At 36.5% G+C, this 25873-nt stretch overlaps 2 protein-coding genes and 1 long non-coding RNA gene across 4 annotated transcripts; 1 reads left to right on the top strand and 2 right to left on the bottom strand.

Moving 5' to 3' along the window:
• The first annotated feature begins 302 nt into the window (after nt 1-302).
• Nucleotides 303-15650, top strand: Vps13B (vacuolar protein sorting 13B). 2 transcript variants are annotated; one of them, XM_076520621.1, is made up of 38 exons: nt 303-534; nt 849-1115; nt 1211-1388; nt 1453-1531; nt 1618-1793; nt 1858-1961; nt 2034-2283; nt 2355-2545; nt 2632-2841; nt 2917-3055; nt 3125-3242; nt 3305-3447; nt 3526-3698; nt 3780-3956; nt 4020-4308; nt 4383-4545; nt 4608-4995; nt 5106-5241; nt 5315-5482; nt 5553-5776; nt 5857-6076; nt 6150-6354; nt 6424-6601; nt 6662-6988; nt 7067-7270; nt 7338-7453; nt 7521-7872; nt 7945-8061; nt 8140-8256; nt 8320-8589; nt 8655-9266; nt 9344-9439; nt 9509-13058; nt 13127-13531; nt 13600-13776; nt 13842-14206; nt 14281-14619; nt 14704-15650. In XM_076520621.1, the coding sequence occupies exons 2-38, from the start codon at nt 1029-1031 to the stop codon at nt 14932-14934; spliced, it is 11274 nt and encodes a 3757-aa protein (XP_076376736.1). In that variant the 5' UTR covers nt 303-534; nt 849-1028; the 3' UTR covers nt 14935-15650. The 2 variants fall into 2 exon arrangements, with proteins under 2 accessions (XP_076376736.1, XP_076376737.1); XM_076520622.1 differs by having other exon boundaries at nt 5115-5241.
• Nucleotides 15548-17545, bottom strand: LOC143259213 (RING finger protein 37). The gene is made up of 2 exons (XM_076520623.1): nt 16688-17545; nt 15548-16484 (listed from the first exon to the last, which is right to left on the bottom strand). Exons 1-2 carry the CDS (start codon nt 17347-17349, stop codon nt 15686-15688), a joined length of 1461 nt encoding a protein of 486 aa, XP_076376738.1. The 5' UTR covers nt 17350-17545; the 3' UTR covers nt 15548-15685.
• A 2572-nt stretch (nt 17546-20117) lies between these two features.
• On the bottom strand, nt 20118-24285 carry LOC143259214 (uncharacterized). The gene is made up of 5 exons (XR_013033053.1): nt 23271-24285; nt 21417-21669; nt 20901-21037; nt 20688-20771; nt 20118-20521 (listed from the first exon to the last, which is right to left on the bottom strand). It is a non-coding gene; the product is annotated as an uncharacterized LOC143259214 (long non-coding RNA).
• Between the last annotated feature and the right edge of the window lie 1588 nt (nt 24286-25873).

Here is a 25873-nt window from a genome sequence, read left to right on the forward strand (position 1 = left end):
ATGAATAACAAAAAGATCACATTCGCATTCCATTCGAAATGAACATCAATGAATGCAAAGAAGTTTGAAGAGAAAAGCGTAAACAATTTTTTTATAGGGTGTCTCAATAATTATTCACATTTATAAGGATTAATCGTTATAAATTTATATTTTTATTATATTATTTGTAAATGAATAAATTGTATCAGTTTTTTAACGATGAATTAGCACGTGTAGTATCCAAGCACGTGTCACCCTAATTTTAAATTTCATTCATAAATTTATCAGTCCGGTGCGCATGCGAAGTAAGATGATCTTGCACATGCAACTGAAGTGCACGTCAAATTGCAAAGGTTATGACAGACAGCACAAAATAACAATACATTTACAACAGACATAGCTGCAATAGAAAAAGTTTCTACAAAATCAAACAAAGTGATATCGATCATATTCTTTAATTTCATGTTACTTGTGAAACATACAGAAAACACATTTTTCAAATATGTTTTTACAGCTTACCTCAATGCATAATTGCCTCCTGATGCTTCGTTTAAGGTTAATACATATTTTATAAATCTGTCCTAACTGATTGTATGAAATTATATTATATTATATTTATATTAATTAAATTTATATATATATTATATTAACCTTCTACGAAATAGAACCGAAATAAAATAGATTTATTAAATACCCAATGATTCTGTTTATCCCTATTTCACTTTCCTTTTAACAATATTGTATACGTTTATTCCACAGGGTAATAGATTAAAGATCTTTTTTACATTTTTCTAAGAGTATTATAATTGTAATACTTTTCAGTCGTGTAAGTTTTACTAGCAATATTAAAACAATTTAATCATTTTCAGATAAAGGTGAGCATATTTTTGTTTCACAACTGCATTTAACACTTCTGCAACAATATATTTGGAACGTGTACTCTATAATTCGAAAATCTGATAATTAAATTATTGAGCAAAGTCTTCAACAACAACACAAATTCATTAAACCGGTAAGAGTATGTGGAATGCATTGAATAACCAGACATCATGTTCAAATTGGAATCGTACATAACACCTGTGATTCTTAGCTATGTGGAAAAGTATGTAAAGAATTTTAAACCAGAACAATCCCAGGTATACTCTTCTATGTCTACTACATTTAATAAGATCACAAGAAAATTATCTACTAATTGAACTTTCTATAAATATTATGATTGTCTATATTTCAGGTTTCTTTGTGGGGTGGAGATGCATCATTTCAAAATCTTGATTTACGACTAGAAGTTTTGGAAGAGCAACTAAATCTTCCTTTTGTCTTTGTTAGCGGCCATATACATGAACTGCTCATTCATGTTCCTTGGGTGAAAATAACTTCAGAACCAATTGTTATTACAATAAATACAATAGGCAAGTAAAAAAATATAAGGTAAAAGGTATCGATAGCGTATACAAATTTCTTCTTTTCTTGTAGAGTGCATTTTGAAATTAAAAGATGATACAAAAATTGAAACCAGTTCTTCTGGATTACAGAAGAGACAAGAAATACCACAGTAAGTAAAACACAATTATGCTACACTTAGTTTGCATTTCAGCAACTTTGCATAACTGTGTACTTTAATTATTAATTTATTTACAGAGAAGAAGCCCCGCCTGGGTACATAAAAAGTATAGTAACAAAAGTTGTAAATAATATAACAATCAATTGTAATAATTTAATTCTAAAATATGTGGAAGAGGATATTGTTCTTAGCGTAAATGTCAGATTTTTAAGTATGCAAACTGTTGATAATAAATGGGAACCAGCATTTACTGGTAAGCATTTTGTGTTTTATTGAATATAACTGATTATATATTTTATAATTGTATTTTCTTTCAGATGTTAATGCATATGAAGTTATGCTTAGGAAAGTTATTACAATTCAGGACCTAACATTATGTTTAGATAAAATGGATGCTTCTGGAAAGATAGAAATATATCAGGTATTCTTATTTTTCAGTTAGTCTACCAAGTTATAGACTTCTTATTAAAGAATATATAATTTCTTGTTTTAGGATCCTGTTTTATATCGTTGTTCTGTTATAATACGTTTGATTATAAACTATCATAGCAACACTGCAAGAAGAGCATCAGTCACACGTCTGGACCTTCATTGTCAGAAAATGGAATTTAGTATAACAGAACAGCAGGTACCAATGCTTTTGAGACTAGCTGCTCTTATAATGGTATTGCAGACGAAACAGTTTCCAACAAATAAAGAAAAATCTTTAATCTCTGTTGATGAAAGAGAAGATAGCATACAAGGTCTTATGTCTTTCCAAAAAATGTACTTTTTAAATAATTGTAATTACGCATATTGTTACTGAATATTCTAGATGACATTATTGATCATGTAAGTGGAGCTCCTGACGACACTACAGGCTGGGGTGGTTGGGCTTGGAACATGGTATCATCTGTGTTACCAATTGACTGGGACAATGATTGGTCTACAGAACAACAAATAGCTTACTCAGGGCATACTATTCATCTGGGTGTATACATACAAGATGCCACCTTGACTTTTAAAGTATAGATATCAGAAAAGCTAAATTATAATTTAAATATTTGTAATTATAAAACCATACAACAAAAAGATTAATTTTTTGTATTTAGACGGTAGAAAATATTAAGGAACATCTATTTTATAAGTCACGGAAACTCAGGTACAAATCATTCTTGACCCTGAGATTGAGTGGTGTGGTGGTAGATACATTGCTTCAAGGAATTGCTATGACCACCTTTCAAATTGGGATGGGCTGTATACGTATATACCCCAGAGGAACCTGTAAATGTGGATACTTGGAAGTAGTTGATGGAGCGCAGGTAATTTTCTCTTCATCTCTTCTATTATTTCATTTATTACGAACTGTGCCTAACTTTCTAACAAATTTCCTCTAGCCACCTCTATATTTGATAGCAGGAAAGTTGAACACTGATTACTTAAAAGATTCATTGTTTGACAATGATTCCGTGGAAAATAAAGGGAAGAAGAGAGACTATAAGCAAGGAATTTACTATCACCTGAATACAGTTTCAGGTAGTGAAAATTTATTGTGCCATTTCATTATTAGATCCATTATAAATAATTGTCTTAACGACCTTTTAGAGGAAAGATTAATAGAACGGTGTCCCGCATTTGCTATGGATTACGTGCATTGTATTGAACTACCAGATGACATTACTCCAGAGAAACTGGCAGAATTTGGATCTAATTTTGAATATAGGTAATTCTCAAGAATTAAAATAACTTACAGAAACAAGAAAATAAATGTATATATTTTTTCAGCAACTTCCACGAACGTAGAGTTATGAGATACATCATAGGTGATTTAACTATCAGATTATGTTCAGGCGTTTTTCATCGGATTGAAACAATAAAGCAAGCTGCTGCAAATTATGACTACAACCCTTATCTTGTTTCGAAACCAGGTTCTTTTTTATTTGCTATTAATATGCAAATGTAATACCATATAAATATAATTACTACTATATTATTAATTTTGGTAGACCCATTGGTGGACGAACTTCCACCAGTTACGCTAGAAGAATATGAATCCTTGCGAGAAAATGTCTCAATGGTTGAAACGAAATTAGTAATAGTGAAGGCATCTCTTCAATTGCAATTGGCCGATCATTCGATTACCGGATTACCACGGCAAAGAAAACTTGTTGAAAGTAGAGTATGTATTGAGCGTATTATGTATTAACTATTTACACAATTAATCTAATTGTTACCGATTCTTTCTATATTGTTTTATTAGACGACACCGTTGACGCCTGCTCTTACAGACGATCCTTTTATGAGCATTGAATGCGATGAAGTAACGCTAACTATGCTGCAGCCCTTGTATCCATTTAGGCTTGCTGCATGTGCATCAAAACAGACTGATGTCTCCACAGAGATGTTCAACCAGTGCCATAAAGTCATTACACTCCAGGTAACACACGAAAGAAGAATGTTATACATATAAAGAACATTATAGATAGTCTATTTAATTTAGGTAAACGGAGCAAGGAGTCAACTTTATTTAACTAAAAGTTGCCATACATCGATAATAATGCCTTATTCGGTCGAATGTAAAGCGAAGAAATTATTATACCCTCAGTACTGGAGAAATATTGATCTGATACATGAAACATATTCGGTGCATATAGACAGTATTACGATCACCGGAACGAAAGCAAAGCTGATGGTTGCTGCATCTATATTGACTTCTATTTTCAATCCAACTGATACAACAAATCCTATTGTGTGTTCTTCTTTGTTCAACGATGCTTGTCAAGAATTAGGTATACTTAATAAAAATAATTATTAATATGATTTAATAAAGATTTAAATGTAATGATATTTATACATATTGCAGATCCAGTGTATTTGGAATTATTACTGGAAAATGTAAATTGCAAACAATTTTCATCGTTGGTTACAATCTCTAATGAGATAAGCATAAACTCCATGAAAATATTTGCTCTAAATGAGGCTCAACAAGCCTTCATATTCTCAGGCCCAGAAAGCAATGTTCATGGGTTAGTATAAATAAGAAACAACACAAAAAAATAATTCACAATAGTGCAAATAATAATTTTAGGGAAGTAGAAAATAAACTGCTATTAATGGCTGTGATACAATACCCAAAAGATGTAGACAAACAAACTCATCCACCACTTCTATCACTCCAAATGGCCGACATCAGAGCTTCACTGGACCCGTTGTTGTTTAAATGGCTGGAATATCGTGTAACATATTATAATTTAGGTACTTCGTGCACCACAAAGTCTGAAACGCAACAGCATTTCGAAGGTGCCTCCTCTGATACGGGCACCAAGAAGAAAACATTCCCAAGTTTGCACGAGAGTGTGCATAGTTCTTCGGATAAAGAAAAAAGAAAATCAATCGTAACGACTGAGAAATCGAAGACTGTACAGAACGATGATACTAAAAGGAAACATGATTCCAAAGCTGATAGCGAAAGACAGGTATATTTTTGATGTGTTATAGAATGTAATGTAATTTTGAATGTATTAAAACATTTTTGTTAGTAGCCTCGGTATGGAATTATTAATTATAAAGAAGTAATGTATGGTAGAACTTACAGAATTTGGGAATATTGGCCAGATTAGCAGAACTGTATCCATGGTGGTGTGGGCTTGTGTTAAGTGGGTGTGTTGGACATATTGTTATATACATACCGTCGAACACAATGAGTGGTATTGGTGCATATGGTAGGCTGATGCATTGAATTTACAATATGTTTATATCAAATAGCTTATGATATATATATTTCACATGTTTCAGGTATCGAAGAAGCAAAAGACAGAGCGCTAAGTGCCGACCATAATTTACAAATGTTAATAGTAAAGTTACCCACTCTTATCGTTCACTCGTCTAATATAAATATTGAGATGCTGACGCCGTATCTTCAAGAGTTACCGGTTAAATTACCAAAATCTATGTGGACAAATAGTACGTTACCTAAGAATAGAAGAGACTTATTCTATTAAAATTTTAACATTATCCATATAACTTCTTCCAGAATTGGAAAGTTTCCCATGGACGTTGAGTCTCGTTGAATTTCATTGCTACATGCTACAACAACATACACAAAAGAATTTCATTAAAAAAGTGTCGTTGAATGCTACAGTTGCTCTCACAACTAAATTTACAACATCTTCAACTGGAGGAAGCGTATTGTCTTCTTTAGGCGTTTGTGTTCATATAGACAATTCTCCTATCATCATTTCAGTCTCTGAAGAACAGGTATTGTGGTAAAAATATTTTTGCGGCATATAAACAATATTCAAAGAACAATTATATAACTGTGTAATTTTTTGCTACAGATAGTTTTCATGAACAAAATCATTTCAAGTATCTTGTATGTACTGCAAGTATCAGATGGCACTGTCAAAAGCGTTGTTCCAAGTACTCTGATAAATACTGAAACACAAGTAGTCCTTCCTATCATTCCACAAACTCCTTCCACTCCAACACAATTGCTATACCCTGAAGATGCAATGACAAACTCAACTGTTTCTACATCAAAGGATGATATCACACAAGGTGCAGAATCTAAAATAACCCAGTTTTGATCATTCTAATGTTAATATTATATGGATTGTTTAATTTTTTCAAGAATCCGATGAACTGACTTTAACGGCATGGATTCAATGGACTATAACAAAAATTGCATTTAAGCTGTATGTAATGGAAGCAGAAAGTACATCTTCATTGAAATTAGTCCTCGAATTAGAAGACATCATTACCTCCTTAGATCTGCAACCAGTTTACTTGAAATTAAAAAGCAAAATTACAACTGCTACTGTATTTCATTACACCAGGTATGTAGCTAGATCAGTGAATAATCTATGTAATTGCAGTTGGAAAGACAATAAAGATATACTTTTTAGGGCCCCAAATTCTCCAACTTGGGATATTGGTGAGTATGTAGGTGCAATACTCTGTGGCAGAGAAGACAGTTTAGAAAAAGGTGATGACTCTGGATTCTTGAGTTTCACTCTAACCAGAGCAAAGTCTGGGAACGTTCACACTCGATGGGGTACCAACAAACGTTATAGAGCTCAGAAGGTACTTGAATTAGTTACCATAAAAGATTGCTGCTTTTCAAATAGTTAATTGCAATTTTAGAAAGACATAGCGGAGCCTACGCTGTCTGCAAACATTTACATCTCAGAAGTAGTCGTAAAAATGCAAATGGTGGACATAATTCTGCCACTTACTATAGTGAGCAAATATATACAGCTATTGAAGCCATTCACCTGCTTCTATCAAACCATTGAGAAAGATAGTACCGAAACTTTTGTACAAAATGCAACAGCAGGTTTGAGTAGCATTATTAATCTTGACAACGAATTTTTGCCATTGATATACTTAGATTTCAAAGGGCTCAGGCTGATGCTACCAGCTTCTAACATAATTAAATTGAAGCCACAGCATGATTTGTTAATGCTGCAGGTAATAATATGTCTTAAAATTTGTGAAAGCAAATGTTATAGCTTAAGGGGAAGATATTTATTTCATCTTTACTTATAGTTGGATGGAATTCGCATAACTCCACATGCAGAGAATCCAATATGCAGAACACCTTTAAGAATGGATATATATCAGCTTGCAGCACAAGCAAATATTTTGAGTATACCAGGTTCTATTGTAGAGGATCGACAATACCAGATTAACATAAAAGGCATCTGTGCCCATACAACCACTTGGAAAAATTACCAAATGAGTATAAACAAGGTTCGTTAGAAATGGATTAGGGAAGCAAATTTTTAAATTACCTTACTTTTAATTTATTGAACTACAGAAGCTGTCACAGTCATATCTTTACACGATGAACGAAAACCCTGCATTAGAATGGAACAAACTAGGACATGGAAGCAGTTTAGAGCAACAATTTTCAACACTACCCTTAGTGTCAAAGTACGTGAATATAAAAAGAATGTCATAAATAGCGAAAAAAATTATTTATTTATCATATACGTTACAGGTTTGATCTGTGCTTGATTATTGCACCTCCGGTTTTGTTTAAACCAGACGTACTAGTGTGCGGAAGTGCTATTGAAGTTAATTGTATCACGGACATCGAAGTGACCATAAATTTAGATCAAATTCAGCTCATTTCCATTCTAAATAATGAATTAAACAATTTGCTATTTGAAAACTTTAAGCTGCACAGAACATCGACTGTGTCTAATAATATGTTTCAAAAAACTCCTACAACTGTGGGAGGTATTAAACAAATTACTTGGACAAAACAATCCTCTGAGGATGTGGACGTTGATTTTACTAAAGATAGTGGTATAGATTTCGAAACTTCCAGCGTAAATTCAACTATTGTTGTAAGTTTCTTCCACATGTAATTTCACTTATAACAGTTTTATATGAAATTATTTTTTAATAACTTTTATTAGGGTAAACCACCACTTCCAGGGACTTCTGTACTATTACCATTCGAATTTTTGGTAAACTGTGGTAAAATAACGCTTGTGCTTTATGATATTCAAAAAGTCAGTTCGGAGTACCAGGTTGTAAGTAATTTTTAAGTAAAAGATATCATAATTATCTTTACATTCACAAAATTAGTATTAGTTATACATTTCGTACAGGAAATAAATGAAATTGAAGAAGACGATGGCGAAAGTCAGAAGCGACCACTATTTTACATTATGATCAATCAGCCAAATATATATTTTTCACAGCAACACCCGTCGCAGAAGATACAAGTATGTTGGTTTTCAACCGTGAATAATTCGTTAAAGAATTGTTTCTAATTCATATCGTCTTAGGTATCCTGTTTCGATATGACTATGGCGTTAGGAGAAAAAGAACATTATGAATTAAATTCGATTCCAACAGAGAAAGATTTCACGATGTTCATGATTGAAACGAAAAGTGGCGATTTGCATCCAGATACAGGCATTCCACCATCTTTTGTAACAATGAAGTGTGAAAAAACAATAGGAAAAAATCCACAATTCTCTGTAGATATGGGTAGACCAACAAAAATTTATTTCTCTTTGTCGAGATTGAGTCAGATACACGCTATGAGAAATAAGGTAATTGATACATAAATATTTGAAGATTCGAACACGTTTCTAAACCTGTTAACATTTGTTGCTAGATACTACCTTACTTTATAAATAAGTACGAAACAGCTTCAACAGATCACTTCGACGATACCAAAATAATATCATCATCAAAACAAAAGAAATTAAATTGGCCTGATTTAAACGTGAGCACTAAGCAGGTTGTATTATCCTTGAAAACAGATTCTGGCGCTGAAATAATGATCAGTTTAGCTTCGTTGTCTGGGAGCATTACATGTCTTCTTCGACCTGATAGAATATACTCCAACGCGTCTATAGATTCATTCATTGTATCAGCAATTCTTAACGAAAACATCAAAGTATTATTGAACCCGTGGTGTTGCAATATCACCGTATGTTTGCTCTGGGAGTCATGGCAAAACGCTGATTCTATTCCCCAAATACAAGTACAAGCGGATAGCGACAGTCTTTATTTAGATTTCGGACCAGAACAAATAAAAATCATGAAGAATGTTATGGAAGATTGCCAGCTGCTGCTAAACGAACTAACAAAGACTCCTGCGGAGACTACAAATAACGAAAAACAAATTGTACTGTCCACTGAACAGCATTATAAGGATGATCTCAAGGCAGGTGCATTCCAGTTTGTTAATGGTAATGCCGACGAACTACCATTCCCATACCAAGTGAGATTGTGAACTCAAATATTATTATAATATTTAAGTTGACATAAAAGACCAGTCTAACACATTGTTAACTGCAGGTTGTATTTTTCGCATATCCTCAACAATCAATGGCATGGAGATACCCACAGCCAAGAACGCTGACTAGGATCCACGTGTCACCAGTCCCATTTGAAGTTAGTGAACTATATTAATAATAATAATCCTGACTATTTTACGTAAATACAAATAATTTATTCTTTTAGACTTTAGATTCTGAGAGTGGTTACATCGACAAAGTACCCTGTGTTCTTGAATACTGGAGTGATTGTCACACGTCCTATCAACGTTATATTGACTTCTATCTATCAGAGACAGATTCTTATCGTTTAGAACTCCCAGAGAAAGCTCCAGCCAGAGCAGTAGCCTGCATATGGCGAGTAGTATTACTTTCAAGCAACAACAAACCACTTTCGAAAACAATAATCTCTGCTCGTGTTCTTGCTGCTTGTTTACGAATCGATTCTTACTTTAATTCCTCCATTATACCCAACATACAAGCGGCTTTGAATATTGGTGCTGTACATGTATCAATGTACAATCATGTGAATTCAAATGCATACAGCAATTTGCAGGCACCGTTGAAAAATTATACCTTGAAAGGTACTATCCCTGAGACTCAATGTTTCATGACTGTGGAGCACAAAGAAGCCATTTTAGTATTCAACAGATGGGTAGATGGTTCAACGTTGATTGACGTCAGTGGTATAGTTAGCGTTCATATTTTAGACTACGCTCATTTAACTATGCAAGAGATGTTGGACCCTTTAGAAGCGAGATTTCAGCTGTCGTTATCAGATAAAACGGATATTTCATTAACATGCAGTCCATTCTCGCTGAAGCTGGGACCAACGATAGCGCACACTCTTGCAGTCTCGGCGCATTTATGGTTCGCATTCCTAGAAGAAGAAAACAGAAACATGATTCTATTCACTCGTTACGTGGTAGCCAACGACACCAGCGTTCCCATTCTCTTCGGTCAAAGCGGAACTGGGGACAACACTCTGCTAGAAAGTCGGCAGTGCACTTTCTACTCGTGGAAGCACTTTGGCAACAAGATGATAAGAATAGGGATAGAAGAGAACATCTGGTTGTGGAGCAAACCGTTCTCTGTAGCCACTGATGGTGTCCAAGCGATTGAATTCAATAATTCTCTAACCAAAGCAGCAACTTTCGTTAGCGTCACGTCTCTCTCCGCTACTCAGAAACTGGTGACCTTCTCTGGTCAACTGATAATTTCCAATCAGTTGATCGACAACTTTGAGATGAAATTAGTCAAGTACGAAGCCGATATTGGCTCGAAAGTAACTGTACTGAAAGATGTGCACCCTATTGCTGGTAAAAGTTCTCCACCATCGGTCATTCTCGATGGAAATAAGAAAATGGCCATACGGTTGCGCTTTACCAATATGCCTAATCTGTCCTGGACAGGTGACATTCCTCTTCAACCAAATGCTAAATGGGGACAGCCTTGGTTAGTCAAAGTACCATTGCAGGAACGCGGGCAGTTCTTAAGTATTTGGGTACGAGTGGTCACTCAGGTGATTCAGGATAGAACAAAGATTCTAGCAGTGCTCAGTCCACTGTACATGATCAGATCCCATTTACCTATACCAGCTAGGGTGCAGATGGATACACCTTCATTGAAAATTTCGTTAAGCACCATGGTAAATGGTCGCGGTGAGAGACAACAATTATACTGTCCTGGGACTTTTGAGCATTTCCATCAGTTAACATTCCAATTGGAATCTGGAGTATCCACCTCCAATCCTTACGTTCCATTGTCATATAGCTCCGTGGATCAACGGAAATTTTTCAGAAGGCCAGAAACTGAAGATATCGATGCTATCCTAAAAAGTCTAGACAGTCGAAAAGAAGAAGAATGGCCCTTCCAAGGAGACATGGTGGAAGAATGGGTGTCCACTGAACAGCCTCAAACACACGTCCAAGTAAAATACCAGGACGCAGGACTAGTTTCCAGTACTTTATTGCTAGAGCTGCAACCATGGTGTTTTATATTGAACTCCATGGGGTGTCACCTGTCTCTCGTGGCAGAGGACACCGAACTGTGTCAAATACCTCACTATGGTATTGTAACTCCTCCTAAACTGGAGGGTACGTTCCACTTGTGTGTTGGGGTTGGTGATACATTTTATACCTCCCAAGCTCTCCAGCTGGCTCGGCCAGATTGGAGTCAGAGTTTCTATATGCCAAGGATCGGGGGTTTAATTCCAGTCGATGGAAACATCAAAACATGCGTGGACTGTTGTTCGAGCGTGTCCATCATGAGCATCAACTCAAGCATGCACGAAGATATGCGGCTCATTCGCATAACAAGCAGCCATGTCATCAGTAACTTAACGTCTCAAGAGTTATGCATCGCTACCTTGGCAGTGCATGAGGAAGAAACTGCACTGGAGTTGCCTAATGATCTCACTTTATATAGTCTTAATATTTCGCCTGCTGAGGATCAGAAACAAGGCATACCCATTACACAATGGCACACGTTGTACATGGAGGACATTATGCAACCTCTTGTGCTTTATATATCCTTGAGTTTGGGGCACAAATGGTCTTGTCCTGTAAGAGTCGACCAAGGCATGAGTCGCAAGTGCGTTGCCATTCCGAATGGCTCGACCACTATGCCAGTAGTCATTATGACTCAAGAAGATAAAGGCACAACATACATAATGATTCACGTGGACCACCATCCTCAGCTGTTGATAGAAAATACTTGTGCTTTTAAAATTCTACTAGGCCAGGCAAATGAAACCGGAGATGCTGTAATGCCGGACACTGGTCATTTTACATGGATTTGCGAGGTGGAGAGCGGTGCATCATGTCACTATTCTATTCCAACAGTCAGTAATAGATTACCCGATGCACCTGTCTCAACTGTATCCAATGTACTCTTGTTCTCTGCCGTGACTAATTACGGCGATCAAACGGTGCACAATAAAGAATTGCGGTGGTCAAGAGGCATAAATCTATCTGCGATATCAAATGCACTGGTAGACCAGTATGTGAGATTGCCATTTTATGGGGACGTGAAGCTAATCATGCAAAACCATTGCTACACTACATATGTTAGTGTTGTACCGATTTCTCAAGAAGAGGTGTCCGCAAGAGACATTAGAAGTCGACTTCTGCGCAAGGAAGTTGATATGAAAGAAGTAGAAATGCAGCATGTTAGGTACACCGATCAGACAGAAGATGATAAACTGATAAATGTGCAAAGCTCTGATAGCTCCACGTCGGTGACAACGTTCTTTTCTGCTCAGGACGAAACTCTGAACACAGAAGTTCCACCACAAATAAATTTACAACAGTCGATTGCAGATATGGATAATATAAAAACCAATGACGATGCAAAAGTCATTGAAGAGAGTGCATCTAAAGAAGGCTCGGCATCTATATGTCTTCGTGGAGTTACTATAATCATCATGCACGATATGAATGAAAATGCACAACGAATCGAGGTCGCCAGTTTGTCCATGACCGATATTGTGGTCACTGTCGCTTCGAAATCCAGAATGGTCAATTTAAGTGCTTTCATTGGGGACTTGCAATTAGATAATCAAATGTTTGATCAAGGAGGTTTCGATTTTCCTGTGGTATTAATTAGTCAGAGCCCTCTTGTTACAAAAGGGGTGAGGTATTATACGCATAATTGCTTGATGAATAAGATAGAACAAGTCAGGGAGAATTCTCTGATAACTGTTGATTATGTCATGGAGAGACAAGGACACATTAGAGGTAGATAACAACATAACTTGATCTTCTATGTTTTAAAATTCCGATTAATTTCTATTCTCTAATTTCAGCATTAAAGGAACTTTATTTGAAGATCGCGCCTATTAGCGCCTACATTGAAGACACGTACATAACGCAATTATTAAATTATGCATCTTCAATGGTTCCCCCCAGATTTTTTGTACCAGATAATACAAAAAAGATGAGACCATTGATTTCAACCACTGCAGTCTGCATGCCTGATTACATAATTGTCGATGCAAAAATATTGAGTGATCCTTTGAAGCTACAGAATTTAAAAATAGAGCCTCTTTCGATATTACTTAGTGTCCATACTTCCGTACGATTATATGTAGCTTTGGATCATTCTCCCTTGTATTTTGGTACCTTTGAGAAGAAAAATATTTTAACTACTCCATACAGACTAGGCAATGCGCTTACAATGCATTACTTGTCTGGAGCTATATTTGGAGCAGGTACAAATATAGCTAACTGCACTCTACTTGCATTATTGGATATTCATTTAAGATCGTTTAAATTTCAGGATGGATGGTTGGATCCTTAGAAATACTTGGCTCTCCCGGAAGCTTAGCACAAGCTCTTGGATCAGGACTTAGAGACTTCATATCTCTTCCGTTCCAAGGCTTACTACAAGGACCATGGGGTTTTATTGTGGGAATAACGCATGGTTCAGCTAGCTTGATGAGACATGTAACCGCAGGTAATTTTTCAAATTTATCCCGCGGCATTTTCTTACCATTTTACTAAATAATAAAATTCGAACAGGTACTCTGAATTCTGTGACGAAATTAGCATCTAGCGTAGCTCGAAACTTGGACCGTTTAACTCTGGATGAAGAGCATTTACAAAGACAAGAAGAGTCTAGGAGGATGAAACCTCAAGGCATGGCACAAGGGCTTTACCAAGGCCTTACTGGATTAGGCATGAGTGTTCTAGCCGCGGTTGCTGGTATTGCTCATCATCCTTTGCAACAAGTTTTGTCGGGTGAAATAACGACTAAAAGTCTTGTGACTGGTGTTGGTCTGGGACTTGTTGGAGTGGTTACAAAACCACTAAGTGGGGCTGCAGAGTTAGTTGCTCTGACAGGACAGGGGCTACTTCAGGGTGCAGGCTGGAACTCTTTACCCTCTGTAAGTAGTTCATAGTTTAGAGTGTTTCTGAACATCATTGATAAGATCGAATACTAATGCATTTTCGCTCATAGCCTCGACAACGACCAGTAGTCCAATATACAACGGGAAATAACAATACATCCATAAGGTATGCTTGGTGGTTGCTACCTCTACTGGAGCAGAACCATGGTAACATTCTACATGTTACCAATGGAGACTATGTGATCCAACAAGGCAGCAATCGTGCTGTCACTTTGGTTTTAACAAGGCATGCGTTATTATTAGTTAACGCAGCCGAAGATATCGTAGAAAGAATACTTTTATTGAAAGAGTTGACCAGCGCAGATCACCATCTTGATTCCACTATAAGTTTGTACTGTGTTCCCGAAACGACACAAAATAATAGACCTGTGTCACCTACTCCATATGAAGTATGATATTTCTTTAGTCCATACTAATATTATTAAAATGATGCATAATAGATTGTTGGAAAATGATGGGAAACATTTTTACAGATGGATCAAGAAATGCGAGCACGTGTAGCAGAATATGTGAGAACTAGCAGCACTGGTTTAGCCAGTGTTTCAACAAACAGCGACGGTCAGTCTGACATTTTTGAGAATGTTACACCTCATTCTGACCGATCTTTGACCTTCTACGTTTCTCCCGATTCGCGTAATTATTTATTATCATTGTTCAACATTGCCAAACGGCAAAGTCAGGGTAGCGGATTCAGAGTATTATAAAAGATAAATAATAGAGTAAACTATATTACTTTTATCAGACTACAGAGTGGATGATTAATATTTTTGAGAAATGGCAAGTGACGAGTCAGTATTACGCTTCAAGTTTAAAGATTCCTTGATAACTGTAATGATACATAAAAAAAAACGGGTATCAAGACTATACAAGATCCATATGTACATATCTGCCTCAAGGTTCGCAATTTTGTTTTGGAAAATATCTTAATATATTGCAATTCATGGGATTACTGACAATATATATAATTCGGCGCTAGTTCATACAGAAAAAATGTTTTTCCAATATTTATAGAAAAATTATTGTAAAGTAAAAAAATTTCCGATTCATTTTATTTACTAAGCTACAATAATATATTGTACATATCCTCTGGCGGCCGTCTGATCGTCTCTATACGTATCGAAACGCAATGAATATGATTGCGTGATTCGGTTTTAAGCATTTTTATGCTTATTTTTCATATATTGATTACAAATGATATATGCAACATACGATTTGTTGGTAAAAAGGAAATTTTTCTGAGTTATAAATATAATTTAATATCACCCCGTTGCTACATGTTATTTACACCACGACTGAAAGTAGACAAGTAGAATGCAATAAAGTGTAAAAGATTTTATACATTTATTAAAAATTATTACATTCTATTTACAATAATCAGTGTAACCGATTTATGAAAAATATAAGGTGGTGACGCGAGAAACTGATGTTCTTGTTTCTTATGGACGAGCGAATTATTTATTCGAAAATGCGTTTTATTTCATTGTTCTTATAAGTTATGCTACATAGTGTGCACTGATTGTCCTGAATGGATAACAATAATTTCCTACATAAGACATGTTTACATGGAAGTTCATAAAAAACTCTGTTGGTGCAGCAAGTACAATTGAACTTAGAACTTGCATTGTCATTTTCTGGTACATTATCCAAGCATTTTAAATGAGGTACCATTGAATCAATGTCGTAGCTTGCACTATTAGTAGCATTATTCTTTTCCTCAGTAGATTCAACAGTCTTTTTTTTCTTTGTTGGCTTGGGCAAAGTGATGGCAGTTCTTTTGTGAGACATCACAACAACTGGCAGTTTATGGCAGAACTTCTTGTTTCCTTGTGTGTCTGATGAAGAACAATGCAACTTCGGCTTAGGGTCGTTTAAAGATTTATTGAACATATTCTCCCCTAATAAATATTTCGGAATTTCTGTCGTTTTAGCCTTTGATGCAGTTGAGAATAATGCACGACCTAAAATCCTTGGCAACCTTTTAATCTCCTCTACATTGCTATTTTCAAGTAAAAACTTATCTATTCTCAATTTCAGTGCAGTTGCTATTACAGGCTTACGATCTTCGCTAAAGGGTATACCAGTGAAGGGATCAGTTAACCTTCTGCCCCATAATGCTTCGGTTTCCTCGTGCTTTTGCAAAGTACTTTGGTCAATAATTTTTCCACTAGGTAACAAGATAGGCTGTGTCATGATTTCCCAAGTAATAGAGTCTAAGAAAGCCTCTGGCACTTCTAAGGATGATTCTATTACTTCTCTAAAATTTGTCATATGTTTGTAAAACAAATAATTCACGATCTACATATAAAATATATAGGAAATGCAAAATAGTTATGAAATTATTGCTAATTTTCTTGGAAAAATGCACATCACAGTAATACTATAAAATTATTTTGTTCCTTCAGATATTTCATAGATACTTTGCATATAATCCTTTGATTACAAGAACATTGCATTTACCTGTTATTTGGAGCAATAATAGGTGGAGAAATATTTTTAGATTGCTCTTCGGACTTGAATGCATTGAACTCTTCTATGCACTGCTCATTTTCTGTAGACTCACACAATTTAGTTTTATACCACAAAGTGGATATACTAGCAGCAATATCTTTCCCACATCGTGACGCAACATTTCCCCACACCTCAATTTTTCCTAATCCAGGTACAGAGTTGTCTGTCTTGCATATGCATATCCTTAAATTATTTATATAACTTGCTAAATATCCCAGAGACGGTTTTATGTACCGTTTCAAAAAGTTTGCAGGAACTGGGAGCGTTTCATGATTAATGTTCGATGGATAAAGCACCAATCCAGCATTTGAGGGATTTAAATATCCATTGGCCAGTGAAGTATATGGTACGCTATTGTCGTTGCTTGTTTTAGCATATATTTGAAAGCCTGTTGACTTTTGCGAACCAACAGAAGGCCAAATAATGATGTAACTAATGTTCACATTACAAAGGAAAGTGATGTCAATGTTAACAGGAGGTTTAATACTTGCATATGCTAGGAAACCTTTGTCGGAATCGCTTATCAAATTGGAGACCTCATATCCTTCTGTGCTGACAGTGTTGCACTCAATTTCTGGCCTCAAACGGGGGTCACAGAAATTAAAAAGCATTTCTCCTTTGTAAAGACACGACTAAAAACATTCTCTGATGAAAGATTGATATATCGATTTGGCACAGAATTCACACAATCATTATTTTTCATGTAAATAATCGCCACCTATTTTGTTGTTTCTGTGAATTCAAATTCACTCTCGGATCAGGTTAGATGTTACTAACGTCATGTTAAATACAATCACAAACAAGGTATAGAAGTAGACCTGACACCTATAATTGGGGCATCGGAAACTCTATTACCATTTCTGTGTCGCACTCATCGTTATCGATATTAAAGAAATTGAAACTTCTTAGTGAAACTCGAGTATACCATATATCTCATTGACATTACAATACGCTGAGAGGGTTTCATTTAGTACTAACAACGATAAAAAAAACATTAAACATGCATATTTTTATATTTTTAATAGGAATTCGGAAATAGGATCAGATTTTCGAACATGTCCGTATTTCAGTGCCCTCTTGTATTATACGCGTAATCATACCTAACCTCATTTTCATTCAAAACAATTCAAAAAGTGTTTATGAGTCCATATGAGTCTTTACGAGTTGTTGTGAGCATTTTTGTATAAAGATATAAAATTGTAAATACACATTCACTGTCAAAAAAATGTTATTTTATATAGTAATTGTCGACTTATTACTATAATCGTATTGAATTATTCTTTGCAGTAAGAAAAATGAGCGAATCTTTTAAGAAAAAGTATGATGAGGAAGCTATGTGCAAAGCCTTGGAGGCTGTAAGGTCAGGAACTCCTATCAATACAGCAGCCAGAAAATACAGAGTTCCAAGATCAACTCTGTATGGCAAATACAAAAATTTACATGCAAGTAACAGACGTGGCCGACCAACGGTACTGTCTTCCAAAGAAGAAAACAAAATTGTTCAGTGGATTATAGACATGTCACGTCTTGGATGTCCAATCACCAAAGAACATCTGATAAATAGTGTGACATTACAAATTAACAATTCGAACATAGCTAATAAATTTATTCATGGACAACCGAGTCGTCATTGGTATCAGGGACTCCGAAAACGACATCCAATACTAATTAAAAGAATATCTGAAAATATAACGCTGTCTAGAGCATCGGTCTCAGAAGATTCTGTTAGAAAATGGTTTGAAGACACTGAAGATTATTTAAGAAAAGAAAACCTTTTAAATGTTGATAGCAACAGTATTTATAATATAGGTGAAACACCTTTAATATTAAATCCAATAGAAGGTCCAATACTAGAAAAGAATGAATCCAAAAATGTTCATAATGTTGCTAATAATGAAGAACAGAATCTCACTGTTTTAATCACCGGTAATGCTAGAGGCCAATTGGCTCCAACACTGCTTGTATTTAATTGCAAGCGAGTGCCCAGTTCTATTTATGCAAAACTCCCTGAAGGATTTTATGTTAGCACATCCAAAGAGGGCTCGATGACGGCATCTCTTTTTTATGATTATATTGCCAATAAATTTTGGCCATGGCTAATTAAAAATAAAATTCAAATGCCAGTTATATTATTCTTGGGTAGTCATGTGTCACACCTTACACAATTGCTAAGTGAATTTTGCCGTGCACACCAAATAGTGCTAATAGCATTGCCTCCAAACACACTGCACTTCCTTCAACCAATGGATGTTAGTATGTTTAAACCACTGAAAGCCCATTGGATGGAAAAGTTAAAACATTATTGTGATGAAAGAGAAAATTTAAAAAGTGTTAGCAAAGAAGATATTGCTCCTATTTTGGAAACAATTTTCAGAGAAATGAATCTGGAAGAAATATTATCCAATAGTTTCAGAACATGTGGCTTAGATCCACTTTCAGTGAATGAAATCAATTTTACAAAAGTTTTTAAACGGAAAAACACGAATGACTGTCAACCTACAGTAAATACTACTTGCAGCCAGCCCTGTCTTCTGGAATTAGTTGAGAAATATATCGATGAAACCACTTTACGAACATTTAAGTGTGAAAAAAGTGAAGAGTGGACAGGACGAGAAGAAGATAAAAACTTGTTCTGTCTATGGAGACGAATTCTCAATGACAACGTCCAAAGTAGAGACATGTCGGATAGTGACAACACACCTGTGGAATTAGTTCTCTTACCTGATGTGTTTGATAGTCAACCAGATCAGGATGAATGTATAATAGGATTCTAATATAGGGTAAATATCCCAATTTTCGTGCCTTCAAGCCAATTTTTGCTTTGCTGAAGCTGTCAATACTATAATTTTCATTGAATGCACAAAATACAAATTTCACAGCCATTAGCTCGATGTAATTTTCGATTTCGAATCTGTGATAAAATGATCGAGATTTCCTTCAATTTAATATAATATTATATATTTATATGATACTTATATTAATATTATATATTTATGTAATATTTATATTAATATTATATATTTATGTAATATTTATATTAATATTAATATATATATATTATTATATATTTATATAATATTTATAATCGAAAATTACATCGATTGCCCGGGTCTCACCACGAGGAGGTTGCTGTGACTGGAAACCCGAAAGGGAGTCAGAACAAAGCCAGATTCGTTATGACTCCGTTTCTTACAAGTTTTACTTAATAACTAACGCCTTAATAACTAACGCATTAATAACCAACGCCTTAATAAGTAACGCATGAATAACTAACGCCTTAATAATTAACCGCATATCAACGAATTACATATTGCAGACCAAAAGTAGAAAAAAAAACGGAACGAAGAAGTGAAGCTAATGCAATAAATCGAGGCATGCGTAGCAATTTTAAACTTTAATTATGTAGAACTATTTTACATTACTCTTACACGTTTAATTACGCGTCTTGACGTCTTAAGCCTTAATACTTGAAGTAACTCCAAGCGATTATGATTCTCACGAATACAAATTTTCGAAGAAGCAAGACTATCTACTATGTTAGATACTACGATATTATCTAACTATGCGAGCGATGCTGTACATTTCTAATATATACCCAGTGAAATATAAACTACACATATCACCACACCCTAATTGCAACATCACAATCACTTAACAGTTATAAATGAGATTTTATGACATGTCAGAACTATACTTTTAGCCAAGTGGGTGCATCCTTCCATCATCGTTGTTTCCTTTTGATTTTCTAAATCGTCTAAAACAGACTTGAGCTTGGATTGGCAACTGAAAAGGAAATAAAAAAGAAGAGATACATTTAAAAGCAAACGCGAGTAGGATATTCGCCATCGCGATGCTAATTTATTAAATTCAGAATAGAAAACTCCCGTGTACTTTCATTTTTTGTATACGCAACTCTCTAAATAGAAACGCGATGGACCGATGAACTTACAGTAGATTTTAGTAATATCTGAATACGCGGGTACCGGAAAATTAATTGTAGCGCACTGGTAGACGTATGTTCCACGTGTTCGATCTTAAAACCCACCGAAAAAAGGAATAAAAATATTAAATGTTAAAATTAAAAAAATATTAAATTTTATATTAAATAGGATAGAAAATTTTGTATTAACTATATTGATAAAAAGAAGAACATGCGACTCACATTTCGATGCAACATTGGCTCTGGAATTCGAAAGTAGAAGAGAAGCAGCAACAGGATGGAAGAGGCAGCGTCAGAAGGGAAGAAGCAGCAGCAGCAGAATGTGCAGAAGTTTCTACAACCCAGACATCAGGTCTGATCTAAAATTACAAACAAAAATATTAATTTCTATCTAGAAAAATTAAATTCATGTTGAAATTGAAGATCAAATTTTGTTAAATGTGGAGTAAGTAGAGTAGATTGAAGTTGATAAGAAAACTAAAATTTAATTTTAGTTATAATATATATATTAGATATAATATATATATTATAATATCTATAATATATATATTATATATTATATCTATATATATAATATAATATCTTCCTATATATATCTATTCTTCCAATTCAAACGAATTTTCTTTTTTAATTTTATATATATATTATATAATATAGATGTAATATATATAGATATAATAGGAAGAAAGTCAACATCGCGATATACAAAAGAAAATTTTAAATAAAAAGGTAACATACATTTGGAAAAAAACTACCAGAAGTGACCACTAGGAAGAGCGTTGCTGATCACAGAATTGGACCAAAGGTCAGTACTAGTTATTCTGGAAGTCGACCCTTGGTCAGATCACTTCTGGAAGAGAACTCTCTAAAACTCGACTAGTCGCTCCAGCGATCGCGCTCCAACTGACTAAACAACGCTCCGCCGAACAGGCAACCGAAAGTTACCCCACCACTAACTTCAATGAACGTTGATCGTCGTGTATTTGAATATCTATAACGATTCCGTTTATTAGAAATATGATTAACCATCCGCTTGTTCTAGCTGCAGATTTAAGAGTCAGTTAGTCATAATTAATATTCTTCAGCGATTCTGTGTTGTGTACATGAGGCAGTAGTTTCATCGAATTTGAAAATACGCGGATTCGAACTAAAATTAGAGGCTCCATACAGCGCCAATTGATGCAGTGGCAAAACGCTCGAACTGTTAGCCAACATCGACCGTTGGTACTTTGGTTAACAGTTTGAGCGACAGTGGCACCTCTTGTGGAGAAAAACCGAAGCTTGTTTCGAGGTCCGTACAGTGGCGAAACGCTTAAACTACTAGCCAAGTTACCGACGGTCGACTGTACGGCGCTGTACGGACCTCGAAACAAGCTTCAGCTTTTCTCCACAAGAAGCGCCACTATCGCTACATTTTCAAAACGCAGGGTCGCCGAAAAACATCAATTACGGCAAAATTTGTGTATAAAAATATAAACCAAAGACGCCGAACTACGCAGGAGAGTCTGCTGCATCGAACGCTATATAATAAAACAAACGGCAACATTGTTAAATATAATTAATTGCATTCCGAAATTCGATCAACTATTATGTTAAATAATTTCGTTCATCCGCTTTTTTTCTTAATTCCATGTTTTCGGTTTATTGTTTTATGCTCTAATTACGTTTAGGTACTCACATTGAAGCTTGGAGTATGTACTATAAGATAAAGTAATCGTGATTCGTAATTAATTAGGATAGCATACTAAAAATCTAGTCTCAATAATCAATTGCACCGCAGAACAAGTGCTCGAATGGTAGATTGAATCAGTACATTCCATTTCACAATATCAGAATAAATTCTAACTGCAGCTGTTAGTCGATATTATCCACTATGTGTAAGATGATTTAAGAATCGAGGATAATACCGATTGGCCAGATCTTATCAAGAGGGGGTTGCTGCTTTAGAGATTCAAGGGAGATCGAACGAAATCGTTAATCATTCTAACTCTCTTTCTTCCAACATTTCACTTAATAGCTAACTAAAGCGCACGCAGCATATTTCGACTAATTATCGAGCAGCGGATTTTTGAACAAAATAAAAATTCTCCAAGATAATTACAAGAAACGTATGTCTGAGGAAAACGTCTTTCATCTTTCAGTCGTTTACAGCAAGTTCTACACAATAGAAAGACATTCTAAAATCCCTCCGATATCTCAACAATTCTACATTTGACCTCGCTATTTTTTTCTTCTTCGAAACTGCATACAACCAGCAGTGTAGCAACGACAAATGCGACGATTACTGTTAATCAGCGCGGAAGGCGTTCGTTCATTAATCTCGCGTCTCGAAATGTCACGAGATTATCATGCGCCGTGTCCTACCGTCTGGCGTTAATGCATCGACGTTGCAAGAACGTGGGTGCATCGTCGGTGCATCGTGCCGCTTGCCTCGATCCGCACAGATGCCGTTCGAATGCGGGCGGGTTCTACAAATTCCACGTTTTAGAACCCGCCGTGTGTCAGGACGGGACGGACTTATAGCGACGTTATTATTGCTATTTGGTTGTACCATGACCTCCTTTTACGTGGCGCATATGAAGGCGTACTAACCGAATGTGAAAACATCGTCCCGGGAACTGGATGGCAACGATTTATCCGCGGATAGATCGATCGGCTTCGTTTTATCTGCGCCGGCCGATCAACGGCGCCGGGCGACTCTCGGCTGTCGCTTGACTTTCGAACGCGCTCCTCGTGTCGGTGGCGTGCGTGCAGTCGCCACTTAATATTGTATATAATATAATATATATAATAATATAATATATAATAATAATATAATATATATATAATAATATCATATATATAATAATATAATATATAATAATAATATAATATATATATAATAATATCATATATATAATAATATAATATATAATAATAATATAATATAGTAATATACATATTATATATAATTATAATTCTATCGACTTCTCCCACAATACTGGCAGAAGCGAATCGCAATCATTGGCTCGTAAATCCTAGATCCTCGGTGTCCAGATCTCGTTGGATCAGAAGTGGAAGCACACGCTCGCGAAGCGTGACCGCGAACCTCGAGATTGTTGATCGTCGGCGACGGCGACGGCGACGGCGACGTTCGAGTTCGCGGGCAAAACGTTCTCGGTCGAAGCTGAAGATCGATCGGCACGATCAGCGGGAAACGTCGTGGACGTTTTCGCCCGAAATATCTCCGATTACCCTGACTCGGGGCCGCGGCCGACGGGGCCGTCGCGCGTTGTTTTCTCGTGGAAACGCGTCCAGAACGCGTGCAGAACGCGCGGCGGAGCCTCGTCGGCCGGCCTGTAACACTCGATACGCGTGTCTCGAATGCTGTCGAGCGATACGAAACACGGCAGTCACCGTATATACACGTACACACACGCGAGCGTGAATTTTCGATGGATCGGCGACCGTGTGCGGGCGGTGTGCACACACGATGCACACGATGCACGGGACTCACACCGAGGCTTGCCGGCGAATCGACAGCCAGCGGAGTGATTTCTCGTGTCACGTGTGTGAACCTCGCGTATTTGGTGTGGGTGCCACCCCCACGTGGCTCTGCACGCCACACGCACACGCACGCATACACTTACACGCGGCTCTATATGCATGTGCAGCCTGTGTGCAACGTACACGAATATGATCGTTTAAATGTCCCCATCTGTACTTCTCTCTCTCTCTTTCTCTCACTATGTGTCTCTGTTTCTCACCTTCTCGCTCACCCCTTTTCTGGCTCCCTCTCTTTCTCTCTTGCGCTCTCTCTCTCTCTCTCTCTCTCTCTCTCTCTCTCTCTCTCTTTTCCTCGCAGCACGTTTATATACGAACGTCTAGCGGCTCGTCACGTGTTCGTGTCAAAATCAATATTTGGCGTTACTAGGTTATGATAACAGTGCACGGTGTCGACGAGGCTGGTGGTGTGTCTTACGTACATAGCGACGCGGGTGGCCCATTCGTTTAGGCTCGTTTTGTCGAGCGGTTGTCGTTGCTCCTGCGTTCGGAACGATTAGCAAAGAGAACGCGGCGGATGCTGACGAAACGCGGAACGTTGGACGACGACGAGCTTTTGCGAGGCTTCGACGACGTTGCTTCGAAAAAATAAAAAAAAGAACGAAGCACGAGAGGGGATGACCCTGTCCGGTGATTTATAGACAGGACGCATCGAACGGAAGGTTAAGAACGTTCCAATCGTTTCCGCGGAGCCATCGCGTCCGGTCGAAGGGGTTGGAAATGTCTTATCTGCTAATACAGATTGACAGAGCGATGCCAAACCGCGTTCAACGTTATCGAGCAATCAATTTTCCGATCGCCGATGATTCATTAGCGCCCCGCCACCGCCTATCGCAATACGTTAACGCTTTATCTGCGCTGGAAACTTGTTAATAGAAATTTTTTTTCTCCACGATCGCGTTATGTTTTAAAGCCGCTTGAAAATGCTCCGAGCAACGGCTGTTCCGATGGAACCGATTAGAGAGTATCGCGGAGAATTGTCGGCGAAACAATCGCTGGATACGTAATGTGTGCTATCAAAAATGAAACGCTCGTCGAACGTGTCGGTATCGGACAGCCCGAGGACAAATCAGGATCGAACGTCGTTCTATCGGCATGTTCCGGATCCTCGAGGAATATTTTAAGCACCGCGGTAAATGCGACCGTTCGTTCGCTTTTCAAATCGGAGGCCTTGATTTTTATGTTTCGCTGTCCCCGGCTCGATAACGTGTCCTCGACCGCGGCGCGTTTTCGAGCATTTATGGTAGCCATGGCTGGATCCGCTTTTCGATCAATTTTCATTTGCATATTATTAATTTGTATATTATTCGTTTCTGTATTTTTATTTGTATATCATATATTGTATATTATTTCTAAGTTATTATTGTATATCATTAATATATTATTTGTATATTATTATCGTATATTATCAACATTATTTGTATATAGTTATTCGTTTGTATATTATTTGTATTATTTAGACCACAGTTAATCCTTCGATTAATTTCAACATCGATAGTTAATAATTACACATAACTGCCGCAAAATTGGATTTTAGTGTGAAACGTTCGCAGCTCCGGGTCAAAACGGACCCGGCGTCGATCCTCCGAGGGTTAATCCCTCGACAACGTCTCGTCGAGGAATCAGCGTTCGGGCTGATCGCGCGAATCGGT

This window comes from Megalopta genalis, chromosome 3 (genome assembly GCF_051020955.1).
Source record: "Megalopta genalis isolate 19385.01 chromosome 3, iyMegGena1_principal, whole genome shotgun sequence".
NCBI lineage: Eukaryota > Metazoa > Arthropoda > Insecta > Hymenoptera > Halictidae > Megalopta > Megalopta genalis.

What these genes read in the sequence shown, in the direction of transcription:
- Vps13B (XM_076520621.1), top strand. Translation starts at nt 1,029, where the DNA reads ATGTTCAAATTGGAATCGTACATAACACCTGTGATTCTTAGCTATGTG. An exon ending in GAGTGGTATTGGTGCATATG is followed by an intron (nt 5,242 to 5,314) that starts GTAGGCTGATGC and finishes CACATGTTTCAG; the next exon opens with GTATCGAAGAAGCAAAAGAC. An exon ending in TGTCACCTACTCCATATGAA is followed by an intron (nt 14,620 to 14,703) that starts GTATGATATTTC and finishes ACATTTTTACAG; the next exon opens with ATGGATCAAGAAATGCGAGC.
- LOC143259213 (XM_076520623.1), bottom strand. Translation starts at nt 17,349, where the DNA reads ATGCTTTTTAATTTCTGTGACCCCCGTTTGAGGCCAGAAATTGAGTGC. An exon ending in ATTATTGCTCCAAATAACAG is followed by an intron (nt 16,485 to 16,687) that starts GTAAATGCAATG and finishes GACAAATTTTAG; the next exon opens with AGAAGTAATAGAATCATCCT.